At 52.0% G+C, this 13,591-nt stretch overlaps 1 protein-coding gene across 1 annotated transcript; it reads right to left on the reverse strand.

Moving 5' to 3' along the window:
- Positions 1–9: 9 nt before the first annotated feature.
- GOT2 (glutamic-oxaloacetic transaminase 2) lies at positions 10–13,585 on the reverse strand. The gene is made up of 10 exons (XM_042027335.1): positions 13,478–13,585; positions 8,014–8,170; positions 6,709–6,837; positions 6,297–6,356; positions 6,018–6,179; positions 5,464–5,568; positions 4,435–4,585; positions 3,615–3,780; positions 2,522–2,672; positions 10–2,035 (listed from the first exon to the last, which is right to left on the reverse strand). Exons 1-10 carry the CDS (start codon positions 13,543–13,545, stop codon positions 1,913–1,915), a joined length of 1,272 nt encoding a protein of 423 aa, XP_041883269.1. The 5' UTR covers positions 13,546–13,585; the 3' UTR covers positions 10–1,912.
- Positions 13,586–13,591: the final 6 nt, after the last annotated feature.

Here is a 13,591-nt window from a genome sequence, read left to right on the forward strand (position 1 = left end):
AGACGGGGCTGTGCTCCAGGGTGCTTTTATTGTACAGAGAACGGGCAGGAAAACAGCCCCACGCGGGTAAGAGGGCAGGAGGCGGCAGCTCCAGAGTCACGCAGAACCGGGGACCACAGCACAAGAACCCACAGCGCCGTGGGGCAGCACGTACAGCGTGTGCGGCAGGGAAAGCGGTTTATTGCACAAAGGACAGCAAGCAGCGGCTGTGGGCATCGGGCCAGTAAACAAGCAGCGTGGAAGCGGAAACCCTCTGTCAGGGAGCAGCAGGAGGATCCAGCCTTCCAGCAAGTGTGGCAACAACGTGCACTAGACCGGGACAAGTGCAGCAGACCGGACCTGTCCCAGCTCCAACGGGCACACAGCTGCTCTGGGCAGGAATGGGAAATGAGGATTGCCTTGCTAAATACCCTGGTATGGCTGCTGAGGGAAGAGGTGCCAGCGGATGGAGAAAGCTTACAGGTTCAAGAGGTAATACCTCCAGATCCACCTAGGGAGGCTCCACTCCATCACGCACCAGTGGCCAAGGATGGCCCCATGTCCCAAGGCAGACAGCCTTTGGGAGTTTGTTCTCTCCCCAGCAACGGCTACATTCAACACCGTAGGCTCCAATTTTAGCTCCATGACACCAGTTACCATCAGGACAACCTCAGTTCACACACCACTGTTCTCCTGGGGCACATCAGTGGCAACTGCCTCTCTCTACATGGGATTCTCAGGAGATGAGGGTTTCACTAGTCATGTCAGATCCCCTGTGCTGGCATGGCCCTGAGAGGGAATGTTTGGTGCATGGAAGGGACAGGATCCAGCTGCACAATGACAGGATGAAGTCCCCAGCTCAACATAGCCATGCACCAGTTTATTTGCATTAAAAATCAGAGTCCAGTAAGTCACAGGACCTCAGGGACACTCAGTTTAGGACAGAATGGTTTTTGAGTTATGACCTCTCAGATTTCTCTCAAGATCTCTGTTTTCTGGTGTCACCAGAAATGTGGTTGAAGAGAGAAGAGAGGTATGCCCCACACCTCCACATGAGTGAGACACTGCAGCGCCAACCTCTTGGCTTACAGCTTTGGGACACAGACTGCAGGGAGGGCTGCTGGAAGTACAGGGCTGGACTCCTGGGCTTAGGACAGGAATGGGGTGAGGCAGAGACCACAAGACAGCAGTTTTCAGAGGAGATTCTTATTGGGGAGCGGGAGGTGAGAAATTGTTTCACCTCCGGGTACGAAAGTGAAGTCAGGAGAACCAGACAGGTTTAAAAGAGGGACACTGGTCTGCCCCATGCACTGATGCCACTGTGAATTACACCTGAAAGGAAAGTCCCAGATGGAAAGAGAAGCCAACGATGGAGCAAAGTTTGGTAGTGAGAAGTCCTCAGAGCTGGTTGTCAGAGGACAGCTTTGGTGCTGCCCAGCCCCAGGCTGGGATGATGGAGGAAGATGGAGTCTGCTGGTAGCAGGGACTGGCTGAGGAGCTTGGAGGAGAGCACCAGAGCAGCCCTCCCACTCAGCCCACCCAGCTCCCTGCCTGCTGCTGCTTGGGCAAGCAGCCAACAGCCTCACCAAGCCTTCTCATGGAGAAATGTGTGCGGAGAAGCCTTTGGTGCCTACACTGGTAGGATGGCATTGCTAGGCATTTGCTTCCTCCAGCATAGATAGGTGCTGGGGCTGATGGAGAAAGGATGGACAGCAGGGAAGAACGGCTGTGACGAGCAGGAGCCAGCAGTGATGTCCCTGCTCCACAACACAGGGCGGATTTGACTAGGCTTCTTACAACAACTCATCTACAAGATACATTCAGCAGCGGCTTCAAGTGCTGTGGTTGGAAGTATTCTGCTTGTTTCTTTTCCCTCTCCATCTTCGACTGGTGGGGAAGGGAAAGCCACCAGCTCCAGGGCACACCTTTGTCTTTACTTTGTGACTTGATGGATGGCATGAGCCAGGTAACCTACATTGCCTGATGTAACTCCCGCCACAGAGATGCGTCCATCCTTTGTCATGTAGATGGAGAACTCCTTGATCAGCCGCTCCACCTGGGGTGAAAGAGCAAAGTTCAAACTGCAGGCCAACCTGTGCTCTGTCAGCCCATTACCCAGCTTGCTGAAATGCAAAGCAAACTGGGTGCCAGCAGACAGGGCATCCCATTACCTGAAGAGCCAGCAGTGTACCCTGTGCACCAAGACAGATGCTGCTCAGTTCTCAGGCCAAGCAGCAACACTGCAGACATTCAGCTAGAAGAGTCACCTCATTTGATCTGACCTTTAAGGTCACCTCAGAGCAGCACCAAGTGACTGCTTGCTTTGATAGACATGACAGCTACATTTACTTTCAACCTCCCCAAGTACAGCACGGAACACAGCAAGACTGGAGTCCCCATGATGTGCCAGTGCTTAGGGCTTGGAGGATGTTCCTCCTGAGGAAGAACTGCTTACAAGGGCTCATTACAAGGGCACTTGCAGTCAAAAACTTACTGACAATGACTGCAAATGACACTTTGAGACAACGGGAATTGTGTTTACCTGCTCAGGCTTCAGCCCTGTGAAGCAGAACATGCCGATCTGGTCAGTGATGTGCTGCCAGTTGTGGGAGGATCCCTCTTTCTTGAGGTTGGACACCAGCTGAGTCCGCATGCCGATGATCCGGTCAGCCATGCCCTTCACCTCTGTGAGCCTGAGAAGCCAACCCAGGAACCATTCAGAGCAGGGCTGGAACACACCAACGCTGCTCTCCCTACCCCAGCTACTGAGAATCAACCTCTCCACCTGGAGGGGCCTCATAGGATGCAAATGAGCAAAGATCAGGGAGCATGAAGATGTAGCTCCAGCTGGGGGAGCTGCTTCTTCCTCCTGATACCTGAGGGTGACCGCTTTTTATCTATTCCATTTCTGCTGGACACTACTACCAGAGTATAGACATTTCTCACATCTGAAAGCCATGGGTCAAGCAGGATGCCTCATGGCAGCACTACTCAAACCCAGATAAATTAGTATCTGCAGATAAACCAAGGGTGCAGGGGTAGCACTGGCAGACAGGCCCCACTCAAAAGTAGCACAGCTAGGAAATGTCTCTGCTGGGCCCTGGATCAGGCACAAGTGTCAGGCTGCCAAAAGAACACAGCCCCAGTGAGGCCACAGCACACTGCCAGCCTTTGTTCTGCCAGGCCAGCTGCTGGGAGGGATCCTGCACCAAGGGGCTGGGAAAACAGCACAGGCTGATGTCAGGAATCAGGCTTAGGGCATGAGGGTTACATTCCTGGGTCTCGTTCCCAGGGAGCTTATGCTTCCACTTCCCACATGAGATACACTACATGGCTACACCACCTCAGACTTCTATGCTTCATGGATAGGCAGCTCCTGCAGCCCTCAATCCTATGGGAGTTTTATCCCCTCCTTTACAGTGTCTTCTTCCTTCGTAACACAAGGAAAACCTGTTTGTGTCAGGTTAAACTGACACCAGGTGATGCCAGAACATAAGCAGGGATTTCTCCAGAGTAAACATGGTTCTGACTGTTCCTGAAGTTAAGAGCTGCCTGTGACAGCAGCACACAGAAAGCACAGCACAGGGCTGCACAAAGAGACCTCACTCCCGTGAATGTAACAGATTTCTTCTTACCACTCCTTCCGTAGGTCAGGGGTGTTCAGGATCATAGAGGCAATGCGTGCTCCGTTCATGGGTGGGTTGGAATACATGGGGCGGATGAGGATCTTCAGCTGCGATTCGACCCTCTTGGCTTCATCTGCATCACTGCAGATCACAGTGAAGGCACCCGCACGCTCTCCTAAGAGAATCACAGAATATCTTGAGTTGGAAAGATCACTGAGTCCAGTTTTTGGCCCAGCACAGAAAAACCCCAAGAATCCCACAACTCTTGTGTCCAACAGCATTGTCCAAACAGTCCTTAAGCTCAATCAGGCTTAGTGATATGAACCCTTCCCTGGGGAGCCTGTTCCAGTACCCAACCACCCTCTGGGTTAAGAACTTTTTCCTAATATCCAGCCTAAATCCTCCCTGACACAGTTCTATGCCATTCCCTTGGGTCCTGTCACTGGTCATAGAGAGCAGATGCTGCCCCTTGGGAGGAAGCTGATGCCTGCGAAGCCCTCAGTCTTCTCCAGGTTGAGCAAGCCAAGTGCCCTCAGCTGCTCCTTGTATGGCTTCTCCTTTAGACCATTCACCATCTTTGTAGTCTCCTTTGGACACTCTCTAAAAGCTTTATATCCTTTTTATACTGTGTCACCCAATACCACGCAGCTTTAGTGGATCCCTGTTCTCTAGAAGGGTCTCCACCAGCTAGCTCCTAGTGGGTTATGCCTGCTCAGTACTGCAGGATCAACACAAGCAGCAGGAAGACACTGGCTGCTAAATCGTGGAGGTATTGGGATCCCACCAGCACCCTGGATGAAACTATTTCCTTGCCATGTGCCCTACTCACCGTACAGCCCCATGTTCTTAGCGAAGGACTGTGACAGGACGATGTTGATGCCCTGCTCGATGAAATACCGCACAGCCCAGGCATCCCGGTTGATGTCCCCACTGGCAAAGCCCTGGTAGGCCATGTCAAAGTACACCAGGAGGTTTCGTTTCTGCCAGCAGAGATGGAAGAGAGTGTCACAGAAGCTGAGCACCCCTCCAAGGAGCAGGGCAGCAGGCAGAGAAGAGCCATGCAGACAGCAGTCTGTCCACCTGCAGCCATTCTCCTCCAGAAAAAGAGCCATTCCCCTTCATTCGCCCCAGGGAAAGCAACCCAAAACCTGCAGCTACCCACCACACATCAGAACAGCAGCTGAAGACCCTCCAGTGCATTTATGGGATGTGCAAGTCTGGCCCAGGAAGCAGAAGTAGATTCAACAGTAATAAAATATTTTACTTCAATGTCTTCTGTATTATCAGTTTCCAAGAAAATCATCTGGGAACTCTCTACTCAGCTAGGCAGATACCCCAGATGCACTGCCCCTTAGTCAAGAGACCCAGCCTTGTCTAGGCCACTGAGATCACTTTGATATCTACAATTCTCAGGACACTACTAAGGCCAGGCATCTCCAAGCCAAATTTCACTGGCTACAGGCTTGAGGGAGCAGCAGGAAGAAGGAGAAAGTAGAACCTGTCCCTGTCTGTTTCCAGTTGAAGTTTGCAAGGAGACACGAGGCATGTGAGAGCTCTTCAAGCATTTTTAATACACCAGCACTGGGTGCTCCACTCCAGCAATCACAGCTCATGCTTTTAACCCTGTTGCTCTCCTTTCAGGTCTCCCTACTCCAGCTTCCTGGGACGGTGCCAGCAGAAAGTCCAATGGTCAGTTAGAAGCTTTCTGGGTGCATTTGGCTGGCTCCTGCCAGGAACATGACACCCATCCTGGCTTCAGGGAAGGGAATAACCTTTAGTGAAGACCAGGTGCCACCCACGAAAGGTCAGAGATGTGGTTTCCCCAGGAATGGCACAGTACCCCTGGGACATTGCTCACCTTCACTGTAGCTGCCAACTCCTTCCATTGCTCCTGCCGGGGATCCACCCCAGTGGGGTTGTGAGCACAAGCATGTAAGAGGATGATGCTCTTCTCTGGAATTTTCTAAGGAAGATGTTAGAGAGAATGAATCATCAATGATATCTGAGCACTCTCCTCAGCAGATGAGACAGCTTAGATGAGCTCTGCAAGGCTTCTAGCCTTGATTTAATGCCTTCAGGCATCATAGAATGATAGAATACTCTGAGCTGGAATGGACCCATAAGGAGTCCAACTCCTTGGCCCTGCACAGGACAACCCTGAGAACCATACTATGTGCTTGAATTGTTCAAACACTCCTTGAACCCTGGCAGGCCTGGTGCCATGACCACTTCCCTGGGGAGCCTGTTTCAGTGCCCACCCACCCTCTGGGTGAAAAACCTCCTTCTCCTAATACCCAGCCTAAACCTCCCCTGACACAGCTTCATGCCGCTTCATCACATTTAGGGTAAAGTAAGATCACCAGCCATTTCCCCACATGACCTCCCTTCTTCCAGGCATGGAAGGCAACTCACAGAAATGTCATCCATGGCTCCAGAGAAGTCAAGGCTGCATGTCTTGGGGTCATAGTAGCGATAAGCCTGAAGTTGCATGCCAGCATCACGGAAAATGGGGGTGTGATTGCCCCAGGACGGTTTGGGTAGATACACATCACGGCTGGCCTTGAAGAATCGTTGCTGGTCAACAGAAAGAGCATTCAAACAGGTTGAATACATTCAAGTAGTTAGAAAACCCTAAAGATTCAGCTCTAGTCAAAACATGTCCTTTCCTTCCACTGCTGGCCAGGGACTCACCAAAAAATTGGCTCCAATTCGCAGAGATCCAGTCCCAGAAATGCCCTGCACAGTAACATACTGCAAGGAAAGAAAAAAAATCTCAGTCTGAGTGGCCGTATTTGTTACAGGGAGAGAGCAGCCACTATGTCAGCATTGGCAGCAGCACACCAAAACAGGGACAAGGGGCTGGAGGGACCACAGGGGTCATCAGGTCCAGCTCCAGGGCAGGGAGTTGGGCTCCTTGGCAAGGTTAAACCCCCTCCTTGGACAGGGCTGTTTCACCCCAGCCTTCAGAGGAAGCAGTGATCCTTGCGCCCAGCCAGTCCACAACTCAGAAGCATCAGTACCCCGCCAGTTCTTCCACATTTGCTGAGCATCCACATACCAACCGTGTGTCCTCCCTGCACCCTGTCCCCCGGCCTCTCCTTACCCGGCCACTCTTGAAAGCTTCACTGTTTTCCCCCAGAGCCAGTTCTGCGGATGCCCGGGTGAAATCCGCTAGTCCCCCGATGGGCAAGTACTCCTTATCCATCTTCTTGGATGCTATCATGGCCTCCGCCTGGAAAGGAGGACACAAGTTCAGCGAGGAAGGCATCACTGTGGAGAGGACGATGGACAGCTCAAGGTCACTTCTCTGCATATTTGCTTGCTCAAAAGGGGCAAAGGTTGTTTTACAGGAGTTTCTCTCCAGGGCTCATTCCAAGCAAGGGGCAGCAGTAAACATTTCAGATGAAATCCTGCAGCCACCAGAGCCCTCAGTGGGTGACAACGTTGGTACAGTGGAGCCAAGGAAACCTGGCACCAGAAGAGAGCACCACTTCCAGCCCATTACAAGTCAGTGCTGCTGCACAAGGGGACACATTTCTTTGCCCAAGCAGGAATAGTCCTGCAGGAAGGCGAGACTTGAGTGCTACTGAGAGGCAAATACTATCTCTGCATAGGAGACATCCCCAAACCAGGTAGGGTAGCAACCTTTTGCAGCGCCTTGTCATGCTGGGAGTGGGACAGACCCTGGCAGCATTCACATACCACCAGGAAATGGTCCCTGTGAAACCATCCAGGTTCCCTGGTTGTGACCCAGCTGCACAGAGAGGGAGGGCAAGGGACGGACGGCTCTAAACCCAATACTGATGAGACACATGAAAACTACTCTCCCTGCACCCTCCCTGTCAGTACAGCCAATCAATGCATATGTCAGCTGCCAGCTATTTACCAGCCTATTTCTACCCCAATAGCCCTGAAAGACCCTGTAATCCCCTCAAGGGCAATGTCCACACCCAGCTCCCTAGGCTGGAGTTTTAGACTGGCTTATGGAGAAACTGGTAACATCAGCTCAGCAGAATTTCTGAGGCTAATCCATTAAGGGGCTAATGTCAGCTCTTTCCTCCCTTGTGGGGTGCCGTAAGGAACACTGGCCTATACAGGAAACACCTTGAAGTTCAGAGAACAGGTGCATTGGAGGGCTCATGGAAGTCAGCAGTGAGTTAGTTACCTGAAGGGGAACAGGACATGTACTTCCTGTTTTGTCCTGTACTACTTAATGGCTCTGTCGTGTCTCAAAAGCATTAGTCCTGCTAAGGGAGACATCCAGGAATACTGTCCTGCTCTGTTAGAGACAGAGCTTATTTTAAGGACCAACAGACAAAACTTGCTTAGAGGTCTTCCCCCTCCCTGATGCCCTCAGGGTACCTGGCACCTGGATCTAGCCCTGCCCAGCAGCCAGCACCCAGCTCACCTTGCGAACACAGTTCAGGACATAGGGCTTCCCATTGTCATCCCGGTATGCCCCCACACCCAGGTTCATCTTCTTGGAGTTGGTGTCACGCTTGTAAGCTTCTGTCACCCCCAGGATGGGGTCGGGGGGACCCATCTCCACATGGGACCACCATGAGCTAAAGGGAGAAACAAGAAGCTAAGCATGAGGCTTGAGAACTGTAAAGAGATGTGCACCAACAGAAACCCTCACGGGAAATCTTGTCTTTAAACCAGTGAAAAAGGTACAAATAGTGTGAAGAGAATTATCCAAAAAACCCAAACAAACCCTTTAAGCTCACATCTTATATTGCAGAATGGGCAAAGAGCCTCAGTTCATTGTGGCTGAAGATAACTGACTCCCTCTCAGTCATTAGCATGTTGAAACACTCCTGTTTGCCTTATGTGCTAACACCACAAAGAGCCCCCAAAACAGAAGCCTTGAACTCTTATGCTCTGGACAAGTGCCCAGAGCCTGCAGGTGGGATGGCACAGGTTATTCCCCTCCAGGAAACCTTGGCCAGACCCAGGCAATTGCACAAAACATGAATATGGAGTCTCTTCCAAACTGCTGGAAGGGCTCTAGTACATGAAAACTAATTTGTTTTTCTCCCAACATTGGCTGACAGAACAAAGATATTTCCACTCCTTGCCCTACAAACTCTGCCTCCCCTGGTGTTGTAGATGAACACTGTTTTCCAGGACATCGCAGAAGACAGTTTCTTCCCTGTCTGACAAGTGACAAGCTCTGATGTGAAGACCCTTCCCCTGCCGTCAAGCACAAAGCCTCCCTGCATCAGGAGGAGCTTTGTATTCCCCCAGCACAAGGAGCCACCTGCCTCTGCCCTGCTGGCAGCACACCCTGAAGATGGAGAGGCTCTCTTAATGTCAAGGGCAGAGCAAACCATGCTATAAAAAGAAACCTGTTATTTCCTTTGGCCACGGTCTCTGCCCTGTCCCATGTCCAGGCTTTGCAGGCCTGCAGACAGTGCAGGAGCAACAGTGTGGTGGTTTTTAACCTGCCTGGAGCGGGCTGTGGCTGTCACAGCCCCCTCCTGAAGGCACTGCATGCAGCTCTCAGCATCCTGACTCAGCACAGGCGCCTTCCCCCAGCTCGGGGGGGAACAAAGGGTACAATACAAGGTAGATTGGGTTTATCTCCTGAGGGGCAGAACTTAAGTCTTAATTGCTGATGGAGAAACACACAAAAGGAGAGACATACCAGCTTTACTTTGCGGCCCAGGAAAGGCTACCTCATTGGATAATAAGATCCTTTCCCAGTTTGGGAATGCAGTCCTGGGGCTGGTCCCTGCCCCAGGCAATGCAGGCAGCCTGGAGCCAGCCCAGGGCCAGCCAGATCTCCTGCTGGGTGTGTAGTGTGGACTGTAGGCAGATACGGATCTGTGGCAGCAGGGCCAGTTGGGTTAGGGAAGCTCTAACATGATCAGCAGAACTCACAAAATCATCTTTCCTCTCCACTCTGTCCCTGTTTTAGGTCCATTTAGGCCCAGTTTACTCACTACAGAAAAATTCTGCACTGTTCCATGTATGTAGATTGCATCTCATGAAGCCCCAAACATCATTTGCCCTCTTCAGACTAACAGCTTTTCCCATCTGTACACTATTTCCAAATTTAAAAAAAAAAAGCCTGTTTCTCCTTTTGACAGGCTTTGAGGAAGAGGTAGAGCCACCTCAGGTAGTTTAAAAATGGAAGATGTGCTTAAGGTTTTTTAGACCACTAACCAGTCTTAATTACCTCTTAAGTATAGGACCAGCTTGGAAAGGAAGATGAGTCAGTCATGCCAGCAACACACACCCTCCAGAGAGGGACAGGGGCTGCAGCCAAGTGTGGAGGGAGTGACCTGGGGAACCAACCTGAGCAGGACACATCAAGGGGACTGACAGGGCAAACTCCTGCTGCAGGTTCAGGCGGATTTGGACAAACCTCTCCCATTGCATTCCTGGCAATGGAGAGGCGGGAAAGAGAGAAACAATGTGCCGTAGTGTGTCTCTCTGCAGTTTACCTGGTGTAGGATTATTTTGGCATCAAGGGCTGCAGGAGCCTGGCCATCTATTTTCAAGAGCTGCTACTTTAGAGATGGTGACAGTATCTTCTTTCTGCTGGGCTTTTCCCCAAGCAGCTTACAGTTTGGGGTATTTAGGTCCCGATCCTGCTAAGGCTTAGGTGGGTCACTGAGATCTAACATACTGCAATTAATGCTGATCCTGCAGGCGTTTATCTAAGCTGCAGCACTCCAGAGAGTTAAGTACTTTTGTTCTGAGCCGGTTTTTCTGTTGGCTTAAGGCACAGAAGGGTAGGTTTAGGACTTATTTTCCTGCTCTCAGCATGAAGGTTTCCAGGTGAAACAAGACTCCTCTTGTGTTTCCAGGAAGGTGAGCTTGCAGTGACACAAGAGAAAAAAGTCTAGGCTGAGTTGTCCAAACACATCAGGATACCAAAGAGATCACAGAGGCAAAGCTTTCCCAAAGGGGTTTGGGAAAAAGAGATCTACTAGGGGTCCAAGGCCACAAACCCTAACACACTGCTACCCCCCATTACTATTGTTGTCCCTGCACTGCCTTATATTTTATTTTGAGCAATTAAAAGAACATTGGGCTTGAATAAAGGTCAAAGCTATAAACTGCACATCTCTGCCAGGCCAGAGGTATTCAGTGCGGAAAACTAACCAGAGGTAAACTTAAGCTGGGGTTGAACTACCCGAGGGATACTCAATGTAAGCCTAAGGAAGCACATTCTCCAGCTACAGGACTTCAACACAGAAGGCCCAGTCAGCGTTTAGATGCTCATCAAAGCTGGTATCCAAGTAGCTTCTGGACTCTTCAGCCAGGCTGGTCTTCTGAGCTGATTTAATGCACAGCTGCAAGTGCAGTGGGACAGAGGGGGTGGGAAAATGCACCAGGAATTGCATAAATGGGCAATAAAATATATATGTGGAACTTACGCCTCAAGTGCACAGACCTAAGAAGTGCTTAAGGACTCAAGCCAAGCCCGGAGAGCAAGCATTTACAAGTCCAGTGAAGGCTTCCATCGTGGAGAGGCCAGCCCACGTTCCCTGAGGTACAGCCACATAAGATACCAGATTTCAGAAGCTTTGCCAAAGCCCCCACAGCAGTTCTGCAAGCCGGAGCAGAGCCGAGGGGCCAAAGGCTGTCAGGCTGTGCGTAAAACACATCTGAAGCAAATATTTACACAAGAACAATGCCAACAGGCTGCTGGCTACTTCAGGGCCTTTCAAGCCTGCAAATTCCTTGCCCCAGTGAGCTGGGGTAAGCTTTCCACCAAGAAAAGTATTTAAATAGCTGTCTTGTGATACATTAGAGCAGTAGACTGAGTTATCACCCTAATCAGCATTTGTGTGTCAAGGGAGCCGTTTTAACCATTTCCTATCTCTTTATCTTTGTCCTGATTTCAGAAAGAGCATTCTCAGCACAGAGTAAGGGTAGCAGCTGGAGCACCACATAATATTGCTGAAGATAAGGAAACAAAAACTGCTAATCACTGCTTGGCTTCCATCGTTGTATAATAAGCCACTATTCCTGAACAGGAAAAAGGGGGGGCTGTGCACAGAGACTGCTTACTTACAAAACTTAACAGCCTCTCTTGGGTGACCTCAATGCAGTTTGGTAATTTATAGTTTGCTGTATAAGCTTGAGAAAAGCAAAGCTTATGCCAGCAGGCTCCATATCTTTCCCAGGCCTGCTACAGTCCTGGGCACAAAACACAAGTTCTAGATAGCTTCTCTTCTGTCCCTGCTGAGTAGAGCCAGAAGGCTGGCTTAGAAGCAACAGTGACTGCTGGAATGAAGATTTTAAAAAACCACTGCTTTCCTGCTCTGACATGGGCTGGACAGTTTCTTAGCGACTTCCCCACTAGTGAGGGCCATGAATTAAAGGGTTCTGGAGAGCAACAAGGCCTTGTCCAGATCCCTCTGCACATTCTGCTTCTTGGCCATCTGGTCTCAGTGGTGTTCCCAGCCCTGTGGCTCCCAGGTCAGCTGTACTTTGTGGAAGCTGTTCTGGGCTTTTCGCACAGCTCCAGCAGCACCCTGCATCCTTCTATCCAAACCTCTGCTGACCAGAGACAGCAGAATCCAGAGCTGCCAGTGCAGGACTGGTCCTCACAGAAACACAGCCACTCCCACCCTGCTCATGCCAGGGTTTGCACCCCTGAGGGCAAAACTCTAGCACAGCCAGCACTACTCCCGCCCCATTTCATGGATCATGGGGTCACCGCAGACCTGCTGCACCGTGCATGATCCCCAGGCCCACTGCACAGTGCAGAGGTGCCTTTGGTCCCACTACACAGGGCAGCCAGACAGCAGCACCTCAGCCCCATTTCACAGCACACAGAATCCTGGAATGGTTTGACTTGGAAGAGACCTGAAAGATTACCTTGTCCAAACCCCTTTCATAGACAGGGACACCTTCCACTAGATCAGGTTGCTCCAAACGCTGTCCAACCTGGCCTTGAACACTTCCAGGGATGGGACAAGCACAGGTTCTCTGGACAACCTGTGCCAGGGCCTCCCCAGCCTCACAGGTAAGAATTTGTTCCTAATATCTAATCTAACCCTGCCCTCTGTCAACTTAAATCCATTCCCTCTTGTCCTGGCACTCCATGCCCTTGTCAAAAGTCCCTCTCCTACAGTGCTCTTGTAGCCCCTTTAGGTACTGGAAGGCCAAAACTAGGTCACCCTGAAGCCTTCTCTCTTCCAGGGTGAATAACCCCAGCTCTTTCACTCAGCCTTTCCTCACAGAAATGGTGCTCCATTCCTCTAATCATCTTTGTGGCCTCCTTTGGACTTGCTCGAACAGGTCGATGTCTTTCCTGTGCTGGGGTCCCAAAGGTGGATGCAGTGCTGCAGGTGGGGTCTCAGCAGAGCGGACTAGAGGGGCAGAATCCCCTCCCTTTACCTGCTGCCCACGCTGTCGGTGATGCAGCCCAGGACACGGTTGGTTTCTGAGCTGCGAGCGCACATGGCCTGGGCACGTCCAGCTTCTCACCGACCACATCATTCGCGCCCTGTAGCACAGTGCACACCACCAGCAGCACTCCGGCCCCATTACTCAAGGCACAGGGTGTCCCCAGCCCCGTCGTTCGAGGCACGGGCTCCCCCAGCCCCGCTTCTCGGGGCTCCCCGGTGCCTACGCGCCCTCCACGGCGGCGCCTCAAGGGCAGCGGGGGGCGTCGGGCTGGGCCGCAGCCAATCACGGCGCGAGAACCCCCCTCCCCAGCCAATCCCAGCGCGGTCCGTCCCCCAGCAACTTCCCGTCCCCAGCGCGGCGTCACCCGCGAGCCGCACGGGGGGATCCGCTCCCCGCAGCCTCCCCCCACCGCCACCTCGGAGCGCGGCTCAGCCGCGGGGAAACCCTTCCGCCGGCACCGGCGGGCGGCCCCAGGGGCTGAGCCATCTCTCAGCCCTCACCTGGCTCGAGAGGCGGCGGCGGCGAGGCGCGGGGCGGCGAGGAACCGGCGGCTGTGCAGGAGCGCCATGGCGGCAGCGGCGGTGGTGGCGGCGGCGGGCGAGCACTTCACACCG

Source organism: Corvus kubaryi, unplaced genomic scaffold (assembly GCF_017639235.1).
Source record: "Corvus kubaryi isolate FWS band 111438036 unplaced genomic scaffold, C.kubaryi_AGA036_p1.0 37300, whole genome shotgun sequence".
Classification (NCBI taxonomy): domain Eukaryota; kingdom Metazoa; phylum Chordata; class Aves; order Passeriformes; family Corvidae; genus Corvus; species Corvus kubaryi.